At 47.8% G+C, this 23,969-nt stretch overlaps 1 protein-coding gene, 2 long non-coding RNA genes and 1 pseudogene across 4 annotated transcripts; 3 read left to right on the top strand and 1 right to left on the bottom strand.

The window, feature by feature from the left end:
• Positions 1-296: 296 nt before the first annotated feature.
• On the top strand, positions 297-2,447 carry LOC109752271 (F-box/FBD/LRR-repeat protein At3g26920). Its single transcript, XM_073506456.1, has 4 exons — positions 297-1,122; positions 1,187-1,202; positions 1,251-1,475; positions 1,811-2,447. The coding sequence occupies exons 1-4, from the start codon at positions 359-361 to the stop codon at positions 2,201-2,203; spliced, it is 1,398 nt and encodes a 465-aa protein (XP_073362557.1). The 5' UTR covers positions 297-358; the 3' UTR covers positions 2,204-2,447.
• A 670-nt stretch (positions 2,448-3,117) lies between these two features.
• Positions 3,118-6,996, bottom strand: LOC109752273 (uncharacterized; annotated as a pseudogene).
• A 6,411-nt stretch (positions 6,997-13,407) lies between these two features.
• LOC109752265 (uncharacterized) lies at positions 13,408-16,508 on the top strand. Of its 2 annotated transcripts, XR_005758117.3 has the most exons (4): positions 13,408-14,075; positions 14,257-14,330; positions 14,600-15,089; positions 15,763-16,508. It is a non-coding gene; the product is annotated as an uncharacterized lncRNA (long non-coding RNA). The 2 variants fall into 2 exon arrangements; XR_002230262.4 differs by lacking the exon at positions 15,763-16,508 and having other exon boundaries at positions 13,869-14,150; positions 14,600-14,756.
• LOC141025638 (uncharacterized) lies at positions 16,506-17,980 on the top strand. The gene is made up of 2 exons (XR_012187837.1): positions 16,506-17,191; positions 17,659-17,980. It is a non-coding gene; the product is annotated as an uncharacterized lncRNA (long non-coding RNA).
• The last annotated feature ends 5,989 nt before the right edge of the window (positions 17,981-23,969 follow it).

Raw genomic sequence — 23,969 nt, 5'->3', positions numbered from 1 at the left:
AGTTTGTATATGTGTGAACGGTCATCTTCCACGGCTGTACTGAACAGTGAGTTGTGTGGGCTAAAGAAAGGTCCAATTCCTAGATCAGAGTTACTTTGTGTGTGAATATTCCGATGAGGATTCTCTTGTGATGTGTTTACTTCTGTAAACTGTTTGCATTCCAAACTCATATAAATGCCTACAATGTGTTCATGAGTGAAAGGTTCCAAGTTGTGGCAGTGTGTTCTTACGCTCTTCTTCAACAAATGTGTTATTGATCTTTTGTACATTTATTTCGGCAGCAGCGGCCATGGACGATGTAGCGGGTTCCTTATCCAAGAAGTGGAGGCGGGACGAGCTGGAACCACAAGAGCCCCCGATGAGCGGCGGTGGCGGTGGCTGTGGCAAAAATGATGCGAGCCTTGACCTCATCAGCAGCCTTCCCGACGAGATCCTAGGCAGCATCATCTCCCTCCTCCCTACCACCAAGGGTGCCGCGCAGACATCTGTTCTATCTTCCCGGTGGCGCCACCTTTGGCGCACTGCCCCGCTCAACCTTGTCATTGACCATAGCCTCCTCAGCCAGGAGGGAGAGTGCACCACCATCGTCTCCAAGATTCTCACCACTCACTCTGGCCCTGCCCGACGTCTCTCCTTCAACCGCCCTCGTGGCATCCGCCTCCGCCGCGAGCTGTATGGCAAATTCGACGGCTGGTTCCAGTCCCCTTCCCTCAATGGCCTTGAGGAGCTCTACTTGTCTAGCGACGACAAGTCGCCGTGCCCGCTACCGCCGTCCGTGCTCCGCTTCGCGCACATGCTGCACATTGCCAGCATCGGTGGCTGTGATTTTACCAAGATTAATGCTGCCCCCACACTTAGCTTCCCTCGGCTGAAGAAGCTCAAACTCTATGATGTCTCCATCTCGGAGGCGACTCTCCACCGCCTGCTTGCCGGCTGCACTATGCTACAGAGCCTTGATCTTCGATGGATACGTGGGCTCTGCAGCATCCGGATTGTCTCGCCGACTCTCCGAAGTATTGGCGTATCTGTTTGTGACCACTGTGATGAAGAGCCTGTGTTCCCGGAACTTGTTATTGAGGATGCACCTTGCCTTGAAAAGATTGATCCCACATGGTTTAAGTGGTAGCCCAAGGACAATCAGGGTCATCGCGGCGCCAAAACTGACGGTGTTGGCCTACCTGTCTAGGCAAATCTACGAGCTTGTTATTGGAACCATAAGGGTTAAGGTAGAACAAATCTTATTCTTCTAGAAACTTGCATGCATGATGAGTTTGTCCATTTCCTATTTGCATCGCATTCTGTGTTTTCTTGATGTGTCAGTGTATCTTTATTTTTTCCAGGAAATGATCCCCATCTTGTTCACCGCGACGGTGCGCACGGTGAAGGTCTTAGTTCTAGAATCTATCGGCCCTAATCTGGATGCAATTGTTGGATTTCTTAGATGCTTTCCCTGCGTGGAGAAGCTGTACATTCGGGTGAAAAATCTTTCTTGTTAAATGTTAACCACTACAGCAAAAAGTGTCAGATTAAAACCTAGTTTAACTTTCACCAGTCATACATTTCTCTGGATGCGTAGTTTGGACATACAGTGGCAATATTTAGTACACTTCCGGTAAAAGATTTTATTTCTGTTAAATTTCTCCAAATTTTACGATGCCAAATATAATGGTCAAAACTGCATAGTGGAGACTTTGAAGTTAAAAGAAATGTGTGTTTCAAAGTTAAAAATTACTCTTTCATTTCCTGCAAGACCAGTACTCTTTTTATAGCGACCTAAGTAGTAACCATACTTAAATTTCTTCTTTTGCAGTCACTTATTAGGAAGGACATGAAAAATGCGCAGCAATATGACGTACTTGTTGATCCTCTGGAATGCCTTGATCTTCATCTCAGAGCAATCGTGGTGAACACCTATCGAGGCTTGAGACCAGACATTAACTTTGCCAAGTTCTTTGTTCTGAACGCAAAGGCGCTCAAGGTAATGAAATTCGGTGTCTCTGCTAGTAACTGCAATGAGCAATGGATGCCCGATCAGCGCACAAAGCTACAACTGGATAACAGCGCTTCTCGAGATGCCCGGTTCGATTTTGAGAGATATAATAGTGATGACGGCATGCTTTTTGCCAACAAGAGGCACACGCATGATATGTGGATAGCTGATCCCTTTGATAGCTCACTATGCAAATGTTGTGGACCGTTTTGATGCCCTTCTATGCAGGAGTACCTGTTTATCTTGTCATCTCTCTGGTTCCAAACATTCTGATGTGTTTTATTATGTAATGGGCTTCTGCAACCTACCTTCCGGCATACACATTCTAGTTGAAAAATGGAAGAAGTGTGAAAGTGCATGTGGAAGAGCTATGTAAGAACTGGGTGAAAATCTGGGAACTAATTACCAGCTTGTCATGATAGACATTTCAATGTGGAACGCAGCGTATTGGTTTGCTGAAGTGTTGGGCAAAATCTGTAATTATCTATGTCCATGAAAGTGTGTATTTAAAACAGCTATGATTTGTTTTGCCAAAGTGCTGGAATAATTTATTTTGGAATTATTACCTTCGTTCCTTTGAGTTTATCACTCCAGCGAAACATCTGCCAACTACTCCCTCCGTTCCTAAATATTCCCTCCGTTCGGAATTACTTGTCTCGGAAATGGATGTATCTATCTAGATACATCCATTTCCGAGACAAGTAATTCCGAACGGAGGGAGTATAAGTCTTTTTAGGCATTTCAAATAGACTACAACATACGGATGTATGTAGACATATTTTAGAGTGTAGATTCACTCATTTTGCTTCATATGTAGTCACTTGTTGAAATATCTAGACAGACTTATATTTGGGAACGGAGGGAGTAGACAACATCGCACAACAGCCAAAGAGCGTCGCTGCCGGCTCCTCTGTTCACGGAGGTCTCCTCTGAACAGTGGCGGAGCTACCAAGATAATAATGGGCGGGCCGGATAGTGGTCACAAAGTAAAAAACCAATATTATTATGGGCTAGACTTCATATAAAACATTTTTTTGCCCCAGCCAAGGCCCTTTCAGCCTTGCTGAAGCTCCGCCGGTGCCTCTGAACTTTTACCACTTAATTTGTTTTTGAAGCTTGAAAAAAAATTATCTTGTTTTTGAACCAGGCATAAATCTTTTCATTATTAACTGAATAACGGAAATACAAGCATCCGAACCAAAGAGAGTTAAGGGGACTGGAAAGACCAAATACTATCCTAACAACAGTGTAAGGCTCGCGCAGGAGCAAGGAGTTCGACGCTCACAAAGGAGCAATGAGACAGAACAAAAGGAAACACTGGGCTACAAGGCCTCCAGATGGATCCTGGCAGCTCCACGGCTCAGCTCGCTGCAGAATCCTCAGGCACCGCTGCACAGATCCCCATCATATTGGTGGCGTTCTTCCTGAGCATCATCGCGCCACGCTCCATAGCTCCCTGATCTTACTACTTCAGTAGTCCTGCCCAATATTTAAGAAATACACAAGAGGAAAACACCACTTCAAATAGTCATCTAGGATATTTAAACTCAAAGGTTGCACGATTTCGGCAATTTCAGATTGCCCAGCACACTGCTGCAAGACCAAACGTATAAAACTTTGCACCATCAGGTAAAAACATGTAGCACCAAGAGTAAAATTGCCATAAATTGTTAAGGACAAAGCTCAGTCCCGAAGACGGAACCTACGGTACGCCAAGCAATCCTAGCAACAGGACAAATGAAGAAGAGATCTTGGGAGGTTTCCCTCTCATTGCAAAAGGAGCACTTTGAGTTACCAGCCCAATTTCTTCTTTTCATAATATCCCTAGTCAAAACAGCGTCTTGGAATAATTGCCAGAGGAAAATCTGATTTTTTTAAAGGGATTTTGGCTCTCCAAAACCATTTAAAATCACAACCAGCAATGAGCTCTCGAGATGTTCATAAACAGACTTAGTAGTAAAGTTTTTTTTAACCCAGTAACAAGACTATATGATCAGGTTCAGTAGAGAGATTTAAATCAGCAACAAAAGAGCAAGGTTCATTCTATTGAACATTCAAAGGAGGATAAAGAAGAAGTTCAGATTTCTTGGTCTGTTTGGAACTAGTAGCAGCAACCACAAGCCAGTTGCAGCGCAAGCAGTACCTAAAAGGTGCCCAAGCTGGGGACCCATTGCCCTAACAACACTGCAAACGGATCAGCAAAGGGACCAAACTGAGAAGGAGAGAAAGGATTGGTACCCATAAACCCATACTGGAGCACAGAAGTGATAATCTCCTTTCTCATAAACCGATAAACCAATTTGGGAAATGAAGTGCCCACAAATGCTACAGTACTTTCTCTGTGTAACGAGATAGACAAGTCCATAATGGCAACCAAGGCCAAAGATAACTAATGAAATCACTGCAGAAGGCAGACTCGTTCGTACACAAACAATTTCTCAACTGCACACTAGCCATATGTCAATATCACTATCACCCTGTTACAACTGCCTATGATCAAAGAGATATATATGCAGATCTGTACTAAACCACCTAGAAGATTTTACTAACAGTGCTGCATCTGACAGATTTGTGCTGAACCACCTAGCAGATTTACTGTTTGCTGAATGAGGTACTCCCAACTCAACTAAAGGCATATGATAGCACGACTGACAGGCATGAACACTACAGAATATAAGGCAGGATATGGTACACATAACATGCTTTGCTACAGTATAATGATGATCAAAAGGGGTTATTTGTCCAAAAGTCCGGTTGTACCTAAGGATTATCAAGATTTCAACAGCTTCACAAACCTCAAGATTCTGGGTATGTTTCATGCCTATCACATCTGTCTAATTCGTTTGTATATATTCACCCATGACAATTGGCATACACAATGAACAACAAATATTGTAAGGAAAGGGTCAGGGTCATATGAGTTAGGTGGCGAGCATATTCAACAAAAGGAAGTTAAGGACTTAGAAGCCGGTTTATATTATTAGCCCCCCTGCGTGCAACAAAGAACAACAAAGGCTGAGAACCAGATATTCTCAAACATTAAGAGATTGTGCAGCAAAAGAAATGGAAAACAAGAAATTTTGCATCGTCAAAGATGAAGACTGATAAAATAGAAGTAAAACAAGAAAACTGTAAGAACCACATATGCATGTTCGAAAGTTCATTGTATTCAGAGTTTATCATTATTACTTTCCAGAACTAGTAATCTTGTGTTTTTCTCTCAATAAATGACCAACTTGAACACCAACAATAGAAATAAATTAGTCAAAAGGCCTAGCAGGAAATGCAACATATCAGAACTATTCCACAGAAAGTTTGCAGCAGATCAAAATCCAATCTTCCATAAAATTCATTAGCTCCAGAAATGTACCAATAGTTTTAAAGCATCTGAGGGTTTATATGGCAATAACCATTACTTATACAATCCAGGTTTCAATGCTAAACATATATCATTTTGCATCAACAGAGTAATTAACAACCATTACTTTCCAGAACTAGCAGTCTTGTAAGGGTTAGCTCATACCCACACACTTCCATCCATTTCCTCGTATGACAAACAGCTGCAGACTTCAATGAGAACCTTCAACTTCATGTCCAGTGCTTCCATCATCACCAACCAAAGAAGGAGGCCAGGCCATATTATACAGATGGGCACAACCGTCAAATTTCCCCGAGACCAGTAACTCAAGCACCAAGGTCTCCAATGAAAGGGAGAAGAACCAGCAGTGGAGTGTGCCAGCAGGGGTCAAGCATGTCGTGGACAAGTAGATGTATCCAGACCTAACTTCCATAACCTTGAGGTCGCCGTGCAAGTCGAGAGCGAACCCATGAGTGACCCGATCAATTTCTACACTCAAATGGATTACAGTGTCCGGGACCCAAATCTCGATTCCATCACCGTCCACGCCACGGATCCAAACATGAAGGAAGAAATCCGATTCATAGACGATGCATAGTTGGCCATCCTTGGTGTCCCCGGCGCTGAAATTGAATCCGTGCACCTTCACTTCAGAGGGTAGATCCACAGAGGAGACATCCATGGTGGCCGTGTTTATCCTAATCGTGCGGGGTTCACCGTCCACAGGCCAGTAAATGGAACCATTCGCCAGCGTACCAGCATTGAACTTCAGACTGCGGTTACCGCCGACGTGCACCCACGGGTGGACGACCCAATCCCACGTCTCCGACGAGAAGACGGCGGCACGGACCCTTTGCGGGTCCGAGCAGACGCAGACCACGCGGAACGACGAGGGGTGCTCATCGGAGCACAGCAGATGGAAACCAAGGAAGGAGAAATGGCGGCGACTCCCAGCCATCGTCGCCGGGCATCGGGATGATGTCGACGGCCCAGGTCAAGGGGTTCACGGCGGCGAGGGAGAGCATGTTCCATAGGAGGAGGTAGCCGTCGCGGCAGTCCATGAGGCTCCAGCCCTTGGACGGGTCGGCCTCGAGCGGGAGGGAAGTGAGGAAGAAGTCGCCGCCGCGGAGGGCGGCGGTGACGTCGGGATCTGAGCGGCGGCGCAGCGGGGTGAAGGAGGGGGTGGCGCTGCCGTCGATTGGGATGAAGAGCCCGAGGAGGGGCGCCGGGTGGAGGGCGCGGAACAGGCGGCGGAAGGGCCGGGAGGAGCGGACGGCGCCGAGCCATGCGCGGCAGGTGAGCGCCGCGCGGATGAGGGCCCGGAGGTCCGGGAGGCAGAGGAAGATCTCGCGGAGGTCGTCTTCGCTGAGGGACGATATGGTGGTGGCGCTGGGGGAGGCGTCGGCGGTGGTTGTGGTGGTGGTTGTCGTGGTGATTGTGATGGTAGTGGTGCCATCGGCGGAGGTGGTGGTGGTTTTGGTTGTGGTGGTGGTGCTTCCGTCGGCGGCGGTGGTGGTGATAGTGGTGGTGGTGGTGGACGGGTTCGACGGCGGTTTCAATGGAGGCGCAGCCGCCGGCGGCGGCGGCGGCAGCAGTTGACTCCCCATTGCTCGGGAGTGGAAGGAGTCGATGGAGTGAGTGAGTTGGGCTAGTAGCTCTATTTTTAGAAGAGGTGGGCTGGTAGCTTTGTGGCCCAAGTCTATGATACATTTCGTGCTTTGGGCCCATGTGGACAAATAGCCCAAGTATCCGTTAAGTTTGCATTCCCTCAAAAAATAAAATCCGTTTAGTTTTCAGGGAAAGTATATGATGATTCAGTTTGCACTGTACAATGTTTATTTAGTAGGATAAAATTAGTATATTGCCTCAGCATGAATATATAATTTCACAGAAGAGTAAAATGCATTGATGGCCACTAAACTTGCCGTATACGCCCACTTTAGTCATTATACTTAAAAATACGATCAATACGGTCACTGTCACATCCTATAGGTCTGTATTTTATTTAGTTGACTGATCAAACAATCGAAATCATGCCTGGACAACTCACTTTCTTTCTCTAACTATGTAGGTTCCACATGCAAAAATAGAGGGGAAATAAAATAAAATCATGATCAAGTGGACATCCATGCCGTACTCTAGTGTTTCACAGAGCAAGCCTCCCCTGTGACTTGGGGGCCAAGTGGACGAACATGATCAAGAAAGTGAGCTCCTCACAACGGGCACCGGCAATCTCGTACATAGCGCAGCCATTGTATCACGCCAGACGCTAGTCCTTCACATCCTTTAATCTTATGTGTGTTTATCAAATGTGGTTAGTTTTCTAAGGGATTCAAATGTGATTAGTTAAAAAAAATCTACTTGTTGGTTGCAAATTGTGTGCCCGTGGCTCCTCGAATTCCATTTCTCTCCTCGCAAAAAAAAAAAACTATTTCTCTGCTGCACTAATGCAGGAAGTGTTGTCATGAGTTACTTTGTGTTACTGACCATGAATGTAGTGTCACTCTACAAGCAGATGATTCCATAGAACTTGATTAGTGATGCGCCACACAATGCAGTCCTGATGCGTTGGAGTAAGAGGTGAAGTGGTAAAAAAAAAATCTCATGAAGTTCTGTGCATTAGGACTCGTATCAATATCATTGTCGAGTAAACTCAGTTGATAGCATCATGTCTCATACTATCACATAAATTTGCCATGTTGACTTGATGTTGTTCTTCTAATATATCTGGACGTAGCAGCCATTGTTAGCAGCATCGGTGCAGAAGGATAATGTATACAAGTAGCACTAATATATTCTTTTAGGGGAACGGGAGGGTTTGACTCCGCTCGCAGTTTGTTGCATCGCATGATCGCTCTACTACTTTTTTATTGGAACAGAGCGGATTAATACATCGGGACGCAGCCCAAACCAACCGATCCCCTCAACTCTCTGCTCTGCTCTTCCACATAATTTTCCTCTGATGTGCTAGCTGCTGGCATTGTTCGCGGAGACAGACAGGTTTGTAATGTAAGCAAATTTCATCCTCATGCATGTAGTAGAAGAGATCAAATGCACAAATCTACTTTGGCTAATACGATGTATCTCTGTTGGGGCATGTCGCTTGTCTACAGCATTTGAGGTGAGGGAAAGGCGAGGGCTGTGGCTGGCAACTAATGGCTGGAGCAAGGCGGCTTGTGCAGTTCTGGAACCCTCGTCCTCAGCTTCACGTTCCAGGTATTCCTCCTTGCCGTCGCCGGCATCCGTCGGCGTAAAGCCTCCGCCGTGCTGATGCTCCTCCTCTGGCTGGTGTACCTCCTGGCCGACTCCACGGCGATATACGCCCTGGGCCACCTCTCCGTCGCCACCAACACGTCGCCGGAGCACCGTCTCGTGGCGTTCTGGGCACCGTTCCTGCTGCTGCACCTGGGTGGCCCGGACGGCATCACCGCCTACGCGCTCGAGGACAGCCGGCTCTGGCTCCGGCACCTCCTCACTCTTGTCGTGCAGGTTCTGGGAGCTGCCTACGTCGTCTCAAGCTACGTTCTCGGCAGCGGGCCGGCCTTGCAACAGCTAGCCGCCGTCCTCATGCTGGTCGTCGGCGTCCTCAAGTACGCCGAGAGGACGTGGGCTCTCAAGTGCGGCGGCACGGCGGACATCCGGAGCAGGGCCGAGAAGTGGGGTACCGTGTACCTCAACAGCATCTGGACCGAGAATGTGTGGAGGCATGTGCTGGACCGAGGAGACGACAACGAAGAGGAGCTCCTGATTGGAGCCTACCTCCTCTTCTTCCTCTGCATCCACCTCTTCGCCGGAACCGTCGTCAGCTCCGACGATTTCGACGTGTCCCGGCTGTCCCTTCCCCGGGAAGAAGACGTGTACAGGCTGGTGGAGATGGAGATGTCCCTCATGTACGACACCATGTACTCCCTTCGTTTCTAAATATTTGTCTTTCTAAAGATAGATTTCTTTTTTTTTTTGCGGGGAGTCTTTCTAGAGATTTCAACAAGTGACTACAACATACGGATGTATGTAGACATATTTTAGAGTGTAGATTCATTGATTTTACTTCGTATGTAGTCATTTGTTGAAATCTCTAGAAAGACAAATATTTGGAAACGGAGGGAGTACACCAAGGCAAGGGTGATCCACACCTGGTATGGCTACTGCATCCGCGCCATCTCTCTCGCCGCAACCACCGCCGCGGCGCTGCTGTTCCAGTTCAGCAGCAGGCGTGGTTACAGTGGAGCCGACGTTGCCATCACCTACGTTCTGTTGGTCGGGGCCGTGGCACTGGAGATGGTGTCGGTGTCCAAGGCAATGGGTTCGACCTGGATGTGCGCATGGCTGTACCGCCTGAGAAGGGAACGGCTGCTGGGCGTGCTCAAATCGATTCGCCGGCGCTTCCGGGCAGCAAGAAAGAAGACAGGGGTGTCCCTGTTTAATAACGCAATAGCTTCTATGGCCCTTAGGGAAGTGGCCCGCGTGGGCGCACGCTACACTTGGACCAACAAACAGTTAACACCGGTGCGGTCTGTGCTGGACCGGGTTTTCATGTCCGCGGAGTGGGAAATGCTTTTTCCCATGTGCTCCCTACAAGCGAAAACAAGGATTGGTTCGGATCACATTCCCCTAATCCTGTCCTCAGGGGAGGACAAGTTGAAGCGTAGCCCAAGTTTCTATTTTGAAACGGCGTGGTTTGAGGTCCCGGATTTTGAGCAAATTTTCCTCTCCAAATGGGGGACATGCGTAGCTCGGATCGGACAACCGCGCGGGCCAATGGAGCTTTGGATTGCCGCAGGGGCGGGAATGCGTGCGGCCCTCAAAGGCTGGGGGCCAACCAAGGCCGAGAGGATAAGCAGCTACGTGTGCGTCTGACCGCGGACATCGCCCGTATGGATGCGGTTGCGGATACGCAGGGCCTCTCGGAACTTGAATGGGCCCAGCGCTATGCGGTTGAAGCACAAGTTGAGTCCCTCCTAAGGGCCGAGGAGGAGTACTGGCGTAGACGTGGGGGCATTAAGTGGACGCTCAAGGGTGACACGAACACTCAGTACTTCCACGCGTACGCTAACGGTAGACGCCGTAAGTGTGCCATCCTGCGTTTGCAATCCGAGCAGGGGCTCCTTTTGCGCCAACAGGACATCATACGTCACATTTACGAATTCTATATCCAGCTGATGGGCTCCTGCGAGGAGTCGTGTGCCCGGCTCAGGGCGGACGTCATTGGACCCTGCGCTGCGGGTAACGGACGTGGAGAATGAGGGCCTGGGGCTAGCCTTCCTCCCCCAGGAGATTGATGATGCGGCTCTTGGGATGAAATCGGACACTGCTCCGGGCCCGGATAGGTGGCCGGTGGCGATGTTCAAACGCTTTTGGCAAGTGCTTAAAGGGCCAATTTTTTATATCTGCAATGGGTTCATGCGCGGGACTGTAGATATTTCTCGCCTAAACTTTGGGGTTCTTTCATTGATCCCCAAAGTCCAGGGAGCGGACCGTGTTAGTCTATTCCGTCCGATAACGCTCATTAATGTCCCTTTTAAAATTTGCGCTAAGGCTTGTTCCACTCGTTTGTCTCCGATAGCTCAACGAATTATTAGTAGGAACCAATCGGCCTTCATCCGTGGCCGTAACATTCTGGAGGGGCCATTGGCCCTTCAGGAGATCATTCACTCGCTTAAACGTTCTCGACAACCTGCAATTCTTTTGAAATTAGACTTTGAGAAGGCGTACGATAGAGTGAACTGGGAGTTTCTCCGACAAGTCCTTCTGGACAGAGGATTTTCGTCGGTCTGGGTTCACCGCATGATGCAATTGGTCTCGGGGGGCCAAACGACGATTGCGGTGAATGGAGAAGTAGGGAACTTCTTCCGCAACAAGCGTGGGCTGCGTCAAGGGGACCCGATTTCGCCGTTGCTTTTTAACTTTGTGGCAGACGCCCTGGGCGCCTTGCTAGACAAAGCTCGGATTGCGGGCCATATCAGGGGAGTGGTTGGTAATCTGATCCCGGGAGGCGTCTCACACCTTCAGTACGCTGATGACACCCTTCTCCTCTTCGAGCCGGACCTTCACAACATCGCAACAATAAAGGCCATCCTGCTTTGTTTCGAGCTCATGTCCGGGCTTAAAATAAATTTTCACAAATGTGAAGTGGTGTCCATAGGGATGGATGCGGCCGAAAGCGTGCGGGTAGCCAATTTGCTTAACTGCAAATTGGGAAAACTGCCTTTCACCTACCTCGGCCTCCCGATCGCTGAGAAAAAATGCTCGATTGCTGATTGGGAACCTCTCAGCACTAAGGTGGCGGGCAGGGTTTGCCCGTGGAGAGGTCGGTTTATGTCTTCAGGGGCTAGACTAATCCTAACTAATTCCAGCTTTATCATCCCTGCCCATGTTTGCCATGGGCATGTTCTTGCTGGCTGACGGGGTCCACACCAAAATGGACACCCCGCGGGCCCGTTTCTTTTGGGAAGGAGCGGGACCAAAACGTAAATATCACATGGTTAAATGGCAGGCCGTGTGCAGACCTAAAGCCCAGGGGGGCCTCGGGATCATCAACTCTAAGTTGATGAATATTGCACTTATGTGCAAGTGGATTTGGAAGATGTCTCAGGGAGAGACCGGCCTCTGGATGGATCTCCTATGTGCCAAATACTTTCCGGAGGGGAATTTCTTCGAGGCAGCGGCACACGGATCGCCGTTCTGGAACTCCATCCAATCCCTAAAACCGTTCTTCGCCAGGGGCGCGAGGTTTTCGGTCAATAACGGACGCTCCACGCGTCTCTGGCTCGACACTTGGATAGGCCATCAACCTCTTTGGTCGGAATTCCGCCAACTATACTGCATCGTTGTCCAGCCCAACCAATTGGTTGCTTCGGCCCTTTGCTCCTCCCCGCCCCTTATCCACTTTCGACGGGAGCTCTCGGGCCCGGAGCGGGAGGATTGGGACCGCCTTCGGGCTATGATAGCCGACGTTCGTTTGTCGAACAGCGCGGACACGGTGTCCTGGAGACTTTCGGGCTCAGGCAAATTTACTGTCAAGTCCCTTTACAGTGAGCTATCCCGGGGCCATGTCCCTATGGCTGCCGCGGGGCTTTGGAAGGCTAGAATTCCTCTCAAGATCAAGGTGTTCCTCTGGCAACTTTGTCAAGACCGCCTTCCTACTTCTGTCAATATTGCCAAACGCAATGGCCCGGCCGCTGGCCCTTGAGCGTTGTGTGGCGTTTCGGAAGACGCTGACCATGTGTTCTTCCGTTGCTCCTTGGCGCGCTTTGCCTGGAGCGCGGTCCGGGAGGCCGCGGGGGTGGATTGGGATCCACACTCCCGCCCAGAGCTAGTGTCGTCTTTGTCCTCAGTCCAGGGTTCTTCGCGTCGTGTTATGTGGACAAGTGCGGCGGCCATGTTGTGGGCTTTGTGGAACATTCGTAACAAGTTTACTATTGAGGGTGTGTTCCCCTCTCACCCTGCTGACGTAATCTACAAATGCATCTTGTTCTTGCAGCAATGGGCCCCGCTGGGAAGGCAACAGGACTCTGATCTACATCTGCTGGCTCTAGCTCGCCTGCGTTCTGTCTACTCCACGTCGCGAGCCCCGACGCCTCCTTCCGCAATCTCATAGGGATGGGTGGCCCTTTTGGTAGTGTTTCCTCCGAGCCTGCGTGCTCTTAAGTTGGCTGGACATGCCATGTAATGCTTCTTTCGTTTCGCTTCGGGTATGTGTTAGACTACGGGAGACTGGGTCTCCTTTTGTCCGTTTCGTTGGTTGATTGTGCATGCTGCCTGTGTTGAGAGCTTTATTAATTTAAAGCCGGACGTCCCTGACGTCTATCTCTACTACTATTAAACAAGCAAACATATTCATCGCTAAGTACACTCAGTCTAGCCTCCACATAACAACACAAAAAAATTACGGCCTTATGATCAGACCCACAAATTTGAATCTAACCGTTCAGATGATCACTAATCCACGTCAAAAGTACGTTTAGCAGTTTGATGGAGCGGACGAAAACTCTGTCACCCGCCTCCGCACTTATCCCGCAACAATCACAATCGATTCCAGAAAAAGACCTACAATTGCAACCCCAATATCCTCCCGGGAGCTCTCCCCGTCGACCGCACAACGCCCTCATCGGCACGCTCTTCGCCGGAGCGGCCCAGAGCGGCGTGCGCTGGAAGCTGGATCCGGGAAGGAGTGCGGCCACAAGCGGGAGACAAGGGGAGGCGCGGTTGTGCTCTCTCTGGTCGCCGGCGCGGCCACCAGAGGGGAGACGGCCAGGGGAAGCGGCGGCCTACGACTCTGTAGGGGATGCAGCGTCTGGCGGGAGGGCGCGCGCAGTAGGGAAGGCAGCGGTCGGATCCAGGCGCGGGTGAGGCCTGAATGCCACACGGGGCCCATGGCGGCCAGATCCGGGCCACGCATGGGAGTCGGTGGTGTCCCGCCGATGCGTAAAGGAAGCACGGGGCGGCGCGTCAGTATGTCGTCGTGCACAGCACCGTGCGGGGTGAGCGATGGGATGCAAACGACATTGTAGGCACCGATGCCGCACATGCTTGATTTGCTGCTGCCGCCGCCTCCGCTTGAGGTCTACGGACGCTGTCGACGAGTTATGAGGCGGAACCATCGAGCACCGAGCTGGAAACGACACCATCGAGGATGACAGACCGCCACCGAGGCTGATTGTTGTGGACGCGCCTGCCCACTACAAGTCTCCTATCGCTGTTGTGTTCCGAGCAGCCAGAGAACTACAGGTGCACGACTCCTGCAACCTGGTATTTGAGATGCATTTCCCAATCGTCCTGATTATGGACTTCTGCTCACGTTTGGTATGAATGAATCTCTGAGAATAATGTGGAATCATCTCATCTTCATACTTCTTCCAGCCAAGTAAGCTTACTTATTTTTCTGATCTGTAGTTCATTTTTATTACAGGAGCGATCTGAATTAAAACAAGAATTCTGTGGAGTCTGCTTGAATCAATTGTTCATCTCTACATTAACGAATAGGTATGGAGTTGCTTACTGTTACTTCAAAATAGCAAGACTGTCTGATGCTTGCTACATAGTGATTAGATACCAATAAAAATAATATATATTTCCTTTTAAGAAGTGCTATATACATTTGCTCTCTGAAACTGGAAGTAATGTCATTGTACCGACTTGTCAATAGATGCTGGTTTTTATGTATGCTTCTTTAATAGCAAGAACATAGTTAATTGTGTTCTTCTTTATTTCCATAAGGCGCTGATTGATTGCTATTTCTTCCTATTTTGTAGTGAGATTACCAGAGCATCCTGGGCCTCCGACTTCTTGATATGATCACTGGATTGTTCTTTAATATTTAACAACCAAGACTGTTCTTTCCTGCAAAAAATATATTTTCTGTCATGAACTACTAATGTCACTATGATGTCTCAAAGAGCTTTCTTATAAGTTTGTGGTTATGCACATATACATGATCTGGTAAAGGGGGAGACAATGCAAGTGGCAGAGATAGAAAGGTAGAGGTGGAAGAAGAGGGTGTGGTAGAGGAAGAGAAAGTCATGCCAAACAGAAGTGGCAGGGGTTGAGGAAGGTCAGGTACAAGCTGAAGATTAGGAGGAAGATTTACAACCCAGTGTTGAAGGATGTGTCACATTTTGTTTGGCCGTAGCTACAATCCAAAAGGGAGAAATGCAGAAGAATTTGTTCATACTTGAAACATGTGTGATCGAGGAGAGAGCAACACCCAGCAGTCTGCACTACACACTTGACATATGTACAAAGGTGAAAATTTGCCCTTTTCTTGGTGCTTGTAATTATTGATGTCTCATGGTTAAGATAATAAGTATGCACTTTGTGATGCTTTTGTTTTGTTATCTCTGATTAGACCTTGTTCTGTGTCCATGTATAGAAGAAAAATATTTTTTGGGGCGTACTATGACATTTCTGTGCCATGGCACATTTGATTTCAGTTTTTTTGGAGCATACAGATGTACACACCATGATAATATGCTTCTAAGCATGTTCAAGAAAATAACACTTATGTTGGATCATGCTGGATTTTACTAACCTCATCGGTAATGCATCTGTGCATGATCATACTTGATTGCATATTCTCATTCAACGGGAATGGGTGCCCTCACAACCAATATATAGTTGTACATCAATGAAACAACTTCATGTTGACTGAAGTACCAATCAGGCATATTGGCTCTTCTGTACGTGTACGTGATCTAGATTATCTTCTGTTGTGAAGCCCGGGAAGGATATAACCAGATAGACCATGAAAGAGTTGAGTGAAAGAGTTGAGTGTTCTTGAGCAGCTTATAAAATGTAGTCCGTGTTTGCTGACATGTTAGCTCCTATTATATTTTTTCGGGTCTCATATAAGAGCTATTCAACTTATAATCCTGAATAGTTGCATGCAATTTTAAGAATGATTAAAAACCTGTTGCAGGATTTATGTGGGCACATGACATACCCGTACATATTGTGAAAGTTTACAAGAGAAGCATGTTGTTCTAAATGAATAGTCGCAAATACGGACCTGGCCATGGAAAGATGAACACTAATTGGCCACAAATGAGCTACATTGTTCAGGTTATGAGTAGTTCTACCTTTATTAGGCTTGCACATCTGGTTTGTCCGTCAGTTAGTTCTCTGACTGGTTTTCATGGTGCACAAACTTGTACTTACAACTTAGATGAATTATGTCATTTGACCGGCTTATGTGGATTCCACTTATTTCTATGCACACTTGCATATCAAATTTATTTTATTTCCGGTGCCTATTGTAATGTCCGTTTCATAGGAACCAAATAGAAGGAAATAGGATTGGTATTTTTCTGATTGGAAATAGTATACCTTATATTTAGTTAATTTTGGATACAATTATGAAAAATCTTAGATAGATCGTGCTATGAAATTGTTTCTGTGATACAGTATGAACAGTGATGTGTGGCAGACAAACATCTATGGTACAGTGGTTGCCGGCGCTAGCTAAGGGGTGTGGCCATGGTGCATCAATTTCTATAAAAGGTCTATATGATGATAGAATTAGGAACCATATGCTCTTCGTATGAGTTATCAAATTTTTTAGAAGGTTTATATGATGATAGAATTTTTATATTTCATAATAAAATGTATTTTAGTTGAAACGTGCGTTGCACGTGCATACTTACTAGTGTTCTAAAAAAAAAGAAAGAGGAGGTGGTCAGGCTCCATCGGGCGGTATAACTTGCTCCACCTGTGCACCCACAACCGCGCCGAGCTGGGCGGCAGGCTGGCGACGGCGGTCGGGCTGGGGGGCTGGTGGAGCACGGTGCATTACGCCGGCACCATCGACATCTCGGCAACAGATCTCAGGGAGCTGCTGCTGAAGACGCTGCCAAGAATAGACGCCAGGAACTCGAGGGGCACCCGCGCACTGGAAAGCAGGGGACTGGACAAGGACCATGCCGGATGGTGCCACTGGAGCGCCACCATTGACTTGGACCAGAGCATCCTTGTTTGGCACATGGCGACCGACATCTACCTCCATAAGTCCAAGGCTCTTACAACATGTTTACCCCAAACTCGGGGACCACGCTTGCCGAGGCGGTGAAGGTGATATCCAATTACATGGTGTTCCTGCTTGTCACCAAACCCGCTATGCTGCCGGGCCTTGTTCCCGTGGCATGTATGTCCAGGCCTGCAAGGAGCTGTCCCTTGCGTGGTACATCTTCTTGGCTGATCAAAGCAGTCCAGAGATCGCATCGCCGAAGAAATGGCGGCACAAGCTCAAGGGGTTGCTCCACCACGATGGCCCCAATGGCTCCAGGATCCTAGAGAGAGGGCAGCTTGCTGGGTCTATGCACAGCACTTACCTAAGCGATTACGGGGGAGAGGTATGGCCTAACAACTCTACTCAAATTCAGGATCCTTTTTTTGTAGAAATTTTTCCCTTTTCTACAATATAATTTACACTTTTTAGGCAAATATAATTTACATTAACAGTTGCCCGCCATACTTTTTTTATAATTAGAAGTAAAACTTACTATGTTTATGTTGGCGGCCCAACAAGATTGCCTTGCTTGTCCAGTTTTTTTTTTTTTTTTTGAAACTAATTGTCCAGTTGTTCTTTTATGGACAAAGCACATTTTCACCTAAATTAAAAGGGCACCTTTTGCTTTCCATTTCACTCTAGCTATGCAAAAAATGTTAAACTTGATTACATTTGAAATCGCTTGTTATTAATCCTCCACCAATTATCAAACAGTGAAAATAACCTGAATTTCATTTAACTCAGATGCACTCAAGATTGATCATGTCATAATTCTCATCGATAAGCTAGTTTCCGCCTTCTCTGTTTCAGTGGAGGTACTCACCAACTGGAAGCGAAAGCCCGGGTACATGTGCTTATCGACGCGCTGATGAACACGCGTGCGAACTTGCAGCGGAGCTTCTCGGCATGGAGTCAAGCATGCTTGGCTTGATGGAAGTGATCTTTGAAGTGTGGGTAGAGATGTTGTGCTATGCTGCCCTACACTCCAGCCTGGATTCACATGCTAGGCAGCTGAGTAGCGGCGGTGAGTTCATTACTGTCGTGTGGCTTTTGATACATCATCTAGGGAAACCGGAGTAACACAACGATGCGATGTTGCTGTAATTATTGTTTTGAATTATTATGAAGGTTACACACAGTCGCAAATGTTTGGAACCCGAAATCTTAACAACGGTACAACACTTTGCAATCTGTGCGTACAGTAAATACCAGTATAATACTTACTCCCTAGCTAGCTTGCAGAACGATGACGGAGGTTTGGTATCGGGAGAACACTACAAATTTCATATAGAGCATTCATGTCTATTATATATAAATTTATTTGCCGAAAAAGGCTATCGCCCCGTTTTATATATGAAACGACAACCAACATACAAACCGATACAAACCCCAACACAACAAATCAACATCCACACTCACAGATACATAGGTGTCAAAGACCTACAATAACACCCTGAACAACTCGAAGTAGACTACGGGATGACAGTAAGCATCACTATGGAACCACCGGAGCCATTCCCGGTGAGATAACGCGAAAAGGTGAAGTTGAATGTCGATGAACCATGAGCTTTAAGGCGGTGTCTTTAGGAAGGACATGACACCAAAACGTTGCCACCGCCCGATCCAATGATCTAGATTTTCAATTGGAGCACGACAAAAAGAAAAGGAACAACCACAATGAAGACTTCAGAAAGATGACGGACTCCGTCGGCTTGGCCCCACAGTGAAACTGAGGAGGACGAGGGTGTATCCCCCATTCGTTCCAGAAGTGCACAAGCCGCCTTTCTCCAGCCATTAGTTGCCAGCCACAGCCCGCGCCTCTCCCTCACCTCCGAATTTAGCTTGACCCAACCTGCTGGTGGTTTGCACCAGCGCCGTTCCTCCCTGGAACTCATCTGCTGTGTATGCAATATAGGCTGCACTTGACCCTCAAGTCACAGGGGAGGCTTGCTCTGTGAAAACATTCCTGCCGTACTCTAGTATAGGCAGGGGCGGAGCCAGGATTTAGGCATAGGGGGGCAGACGGCGACGAAGCCAGCAAATATTATGCCTCACATACTACCCAATAGTTTATACTCAAGTGTCACCCGCATGAAACTTAGCTTGGACACATAAGTTTTTTTTGGCAACTAGAGCGTGTGCAGCGATAGCTAATATTGGTCAATAATTCCACATATGCACCAAAAAGACGAAGTTGATAATCAAACTATTATAAAATACGACATAAAATGACATGCTAATAAACATTGTCATATGAAAATTTAAGATATGCGAACAAGAATAATCATGTTCTATCACAGGCTTTTAAATTGGATTTATATAGGGTTTAATGAGAAATCATCACTGATTGTATAGGAAATTTTATTGTTTAGTTAGCAAAAATTGATCAACGTTGCTAGAATACATGCTAGAGAACCAAATCCGCCCCTCCTGATCCCCTTTGCCGCTAGGTCCAAGTAGATCGGCTAGTCGTCGTTGGCGGGCATATGCAAGAACCATAATTGTTTACGGATGCTCGACCAAGCTTTCAAACTATTGCAGGTGCACTAGTAGGAAAAGGGGCTTTTACCCCGGTTCATAAGGGCCTTTAGTCCCGGTTCAGGAACCGGGACTAAAGGGTCGTTACTAATGCCCTAGCCCTTTAGTCCCGGTTCTTACACGAACCGGGACTAAAGGCCGTCCACGTGGCCGGTGCGGGGAGCCCAGGCAGGAGGGCCTTTGGTCCCGGTTGGTGCTACCAACCGGGACCAATAGGCATCCACGCGTCAGCACCTGGCAGGAGCTGAGGTTTTTGTTTTTTTTGAAAGGGGGTGGTTTAGGGGTTTTGGGGGGTTAATTTAGGTGTTTCATATATTGTGTTAGCTAGCTAATTAATAGAGAGAAGTGTCCTCTCTTATCTCCGTGCTTGGTCGACGCTACGTACTATATACGTATGGAGAGGAGTAGACACGCTAGCTAGTAATCAAATGAAGGAAACAGAAGATCGTCATGAACATATGCATACAGAGAGAAGTGATATCGACCACCTCTCCTTCTCCGAGATATTGGTCGAACAACAAGTTCTCGTATATCTATCCGACACTACCGGCTACATATATACAATAATTATCTCTTACAATACAATCTCCTAATTATATTCTAGGAACACAGGGTCCACATAGTATTCTCCGTTTTCAGCGATCACGTGGTCAAGGAAGAATGCCGCCAATTCCTCTTGAATTCCTAGCATACGATCTTCTGCTAGGAGTTGATCCCGCTTCCGAAAAATCTAATTTGAAGAAGGGGGTCAATACATATATATATATGAATAAATGAAACTCAACACAAATGATGGTAATAAAATAAAATTGTGAATATTATTGCTTACGCACTTCATATTGTTCTTCAGTGGAGCCCCGCTCACAGGTATGGTAGCGGATGGACTCGCAAACGTAGTATCCACAGTAATTATTCCCGGGTTGCTGCCACAACCACTTTACAAGAAATAGAGGTCAATCAAACTGATAAGCAAGCATGCTAAATGGTATTGATCAAACTAGCGCTTGAATCATTAGGAGATGCGCGGAACATGCTACTATAGTACTTACTTTCGGGTGTCTAAATTGCAGCTGGTTCGGCAGTCCCGGGGCTTTTGAGGTGAATTTTCTCCAAACCCTGCCAGACAAAGAAAACAATTACTTGATATCAGGAAATGAACAAAGTTGCTGATATGGTGGATAATGATCGATTTAACTTACTTCTAGAGCATTTGAGTCATGTTCGCACAGTCCTGGGGATCTTTTCGTCTCGAGTCTAAGACGGTTACTACTCCCGGCTCAAGCTTAATCTCTAGGAGAATATAGTGGAAGCTGCGCATGCATGCATAAGTCATCAATTACATTACCATAACCTGGACTAATAAGGGAAACCGAATATGCAGAAGACAGTAACACTCACTTGAAGTTGTAAGGAAAGAGTATTATATCTTTGTTTTGATTTAATACCAACGATTGTAGCAAGTTGGCCTCGGCTTCTTTGGGATGTTTTTCAACCGTATATGCATCTATGAGATTTGTGTTGATGAACCCAATATCACCGATTTGTCTTTTCTTCAATTCGGCGATCTTCAATCTGCATAATATAGTGAGGATAAGTATAAGTACATGCAATGAAAGAGCTGACCTATATAGAGAGACTTAATGACAGAAGTAGTACTACTTACAGACAGTAGCAAGTGATCGTTGTTTTATCGAGGGACTTTAGATTGTAAAACTGGAAGAAATCCTCAAATGGAACATTCAGCAGTTCAATTCCAACGAGGTCATGCTCCGGTTTAACTCTCAGCGTCAAAGTACTCATCCCATCAGACTCTCTGCAGGTTTTCATGTACCAATCATGTAGTCTTCGCATCATCGTGCTTAGAGATCTGACATCTTTGACGAGAGGCTTCCCGTAATGGTATTTGTGGTTGTCCACCTCCATGATTTCATAATGTACATCGTCGGGCAGGTAATCTCCAAGATTGCTATAACCGGGCACCATACCCGGATCATTAGCGACGATGTCTTTTGACACCTTGAGCGGGGGGCACGATTGGTTCGCTTGTTCGCCGAGTTGGGCAATTTTTTTCCCAGCTCGTCGTTCTTTCATCCTTTTATCACTGACAGTACTTCCCGACCGCTCTGCTTCGGCATATGCCTTTCCAAGAACGCGCTCATAGTTGCCTCTTGGCGGAGACTTTGGTGGTTTTGTCAGGGCAGCCAGAGTGCGCTTTGCTTTCACCGGATCTACCTTCTCCTCCGGAGGTGGATGTTTCTTTGCTTTGACCCCTTCAAAGAAGTTCTTCACTTTGGCTCGCATGATCTTCGCGTTCTCCTCCTCGGTCCTCTCATATGGTAACTTCTCTGGAGTCTTCAGAGAAGGACCGAATCTGTATTGCCTCCCGCCTCTGGCAGCTGTACTGCTAGACACCGGCAGAGCAGACGGAGCGGCTGTCTTCTTTCGTTGCTTACGAGGCGGAGGAGAAGGACTACGACGCGCCGGAGCAGCCGCATCGGCGGCGGGTCTCTTCCGCCCTTGCTGATGAGGCGAAGAAGGAGGAGGCTGGCTGCTCTGGCGCGCCGGCGCTGGCGGAGAAGGAGGCGGAGTGCCGCCACGCGCCGGAGAAGGAGGCTGAGTGCCCTGATCACTCGCCGGAGGAGGAGGCGGAGGAGGAGGCGGAGTGCCCTTACTCGCCGGAGCCGTCCAGTTCGGAAGCTTGATGAGCTCCTTCCGCCATAGGCATGGAGTCTTCAGAGCTAAACCCAGCCGAGTCTCCCCTTCACCGGTAGGGTGGTCAAGCTGGAGGTCCTCAAATCCCTCTGTTATTTCATCCACCATCACCCTAGCATATCCTTCTGGAATCGGCCCACAGTGGTAGGTTGCGCCGCGTTCAGTAGGTAAAACAGAGCCAACAGCCGCCTTGACTTTCAAGTTCTGCCATTCCGCCATAAGGTGGCAATGTTGAGACTCCGTGATAGCATCCACGGGGTAGCTAGGAGTAGCCGCATGCTCCAGCAGAGGTAGCTCGGTGGAAGCCACACTGCTTCTATGCTGAGATGGCGGTGTAGCTTCGGGGGCAGTTTCGGCATCTCGATTGCCGTCTCGTTCCTCTAGCGCTTGAACCCTTTCGTGCAGCTTCTGAATTTGGATCTGCTCCACTTTTTTCCTCCTCTCTTGGGTTTTGTAACCGCCCGCGTCCGGAAAACCAGCCTTCCACGGAACGGAGCCTGGCGTGCCTCGTGTCCGTCCAGGGTGCTCAGGATTCCCGAGGGCCATTGTGAGCTCGTCGTTCTCTCTGTCTGGAACGAACGTCCCTTGCCGCGCTGCATCGATATAGTGCTTAAGCTTCTTGACGGGTATTGCAAGTTGCTCGTCCGTCCAACGACACCTCCCTGATACAGGGTCCAAGGTTCCGCCAGCCCCGAAGAACCAAGTCCGGCAACGGTCTGGCCAGTTCAATGTCTCTGGTTCGATCCCTTTATCAAGCAGATCCCTCTCAGACTTGGCCCACTTAGGTCGGGCTTTGAGGTAGCCACCTGACCCCGTGTGATGGTGAAGCTTCTTCTTCGCAGCATTCTGCTTGTTTGTCGCTGACATCTTCTTACTCTTTTCCGATGTCTTGTGGGCCACAAATGCGGGCCAGTGATCTCTGATCTTCTCATACCGGCCGACGAATTTTGGTGTCTCTTCTTTGTCGACAAAAGTTTTCAGCTCATTCTTCCACCTCCTGAATAGGTCTGCCATCTTTTTAAGAGCATGAGACTTGATTAATTGCTCTATAACTGGCTTCTCCGGATCCTCCTCTGGCGGTAGGGTGAAATTTGCCTTCAGCTCAGTCCAAAGATCATCTTTCTGCATATCATTGACATAAGACACCTCAGGGTCTTCCTTCTTAGGCTTATACCATTGGTGGATGCTGATCGGGATCTTGTCCCTAACTAGAACCCCGCACCGAGCAGCAAAAGCATCCTTTGTCCGGAGGGGTTCAATCGGTTGGCCGTCGCGCGCGATTGCTGTGATCTCAAACCTTTCATCCGAGCGCAACTTTCTCTTCGGGCCTCGTCTCTTTACCGAAGTTGTGCTCGATCCGGAGGGCTAGAAAAAAGAAGAAAGACGAGTGTTAATTAATATGTGTACATACCAAAACAATGAATGCATCAATTAGCTAGTCAGCACAGGCTTAACTAATATATTTACCTGGCCGGACTCTGTTCGGTCACCGGAGCCGTCACCACGGGCTCCTTCTTGCACCAGCATTGGGTCACCGGAGCCATCATAATCATGTCTTTCCTCCTCCACTCTTCGATCACCGTAGCCTGCTTCTTCACCCTGTTCTTCCATACCATCATTGTCGTTAAGATACGACAAGATATCACCTTCGGCTAAGATTATGTCCCCCAACACATCTTCTGCTTGCTCATCTCGTCCGTGCTCCATTGTTTCTGCAAATATTACAACATGGCAATTATTACACAAACATGACAGCAGGTGGATATATTAGTGCAAACGTAGACCTAGCTTATTCCGGGTTTGGGGTGGCCTAGGCAACGCTTCAAGGGTAGGGGCGCGGCGGGAGGGGGTAGGAGATCGACATCATTTTT

The sequence above is a fragment of the Aegilops tauschii genome, chromosome 1 (assembly GCF_002575655.3).
Source record: "Aegilops tauschii subsp. strangulata cultivar AL8/78 chromosome 1, Aet v6.0, whole genome shotgun sequence".
NCBI classification, from domain to species: domain Eukaryota; kingdom Viridiplantae; phylum Streptophyta; class Magnoliopsida; order Poales; family Poaceae; genus Aegilops; species Aegilops tauschii.
The sequence above is the reverse complement of the archived record's forward strand: the minus strand, read 5'-3'. Positions and strand labels throughout refer to the sequence as shown.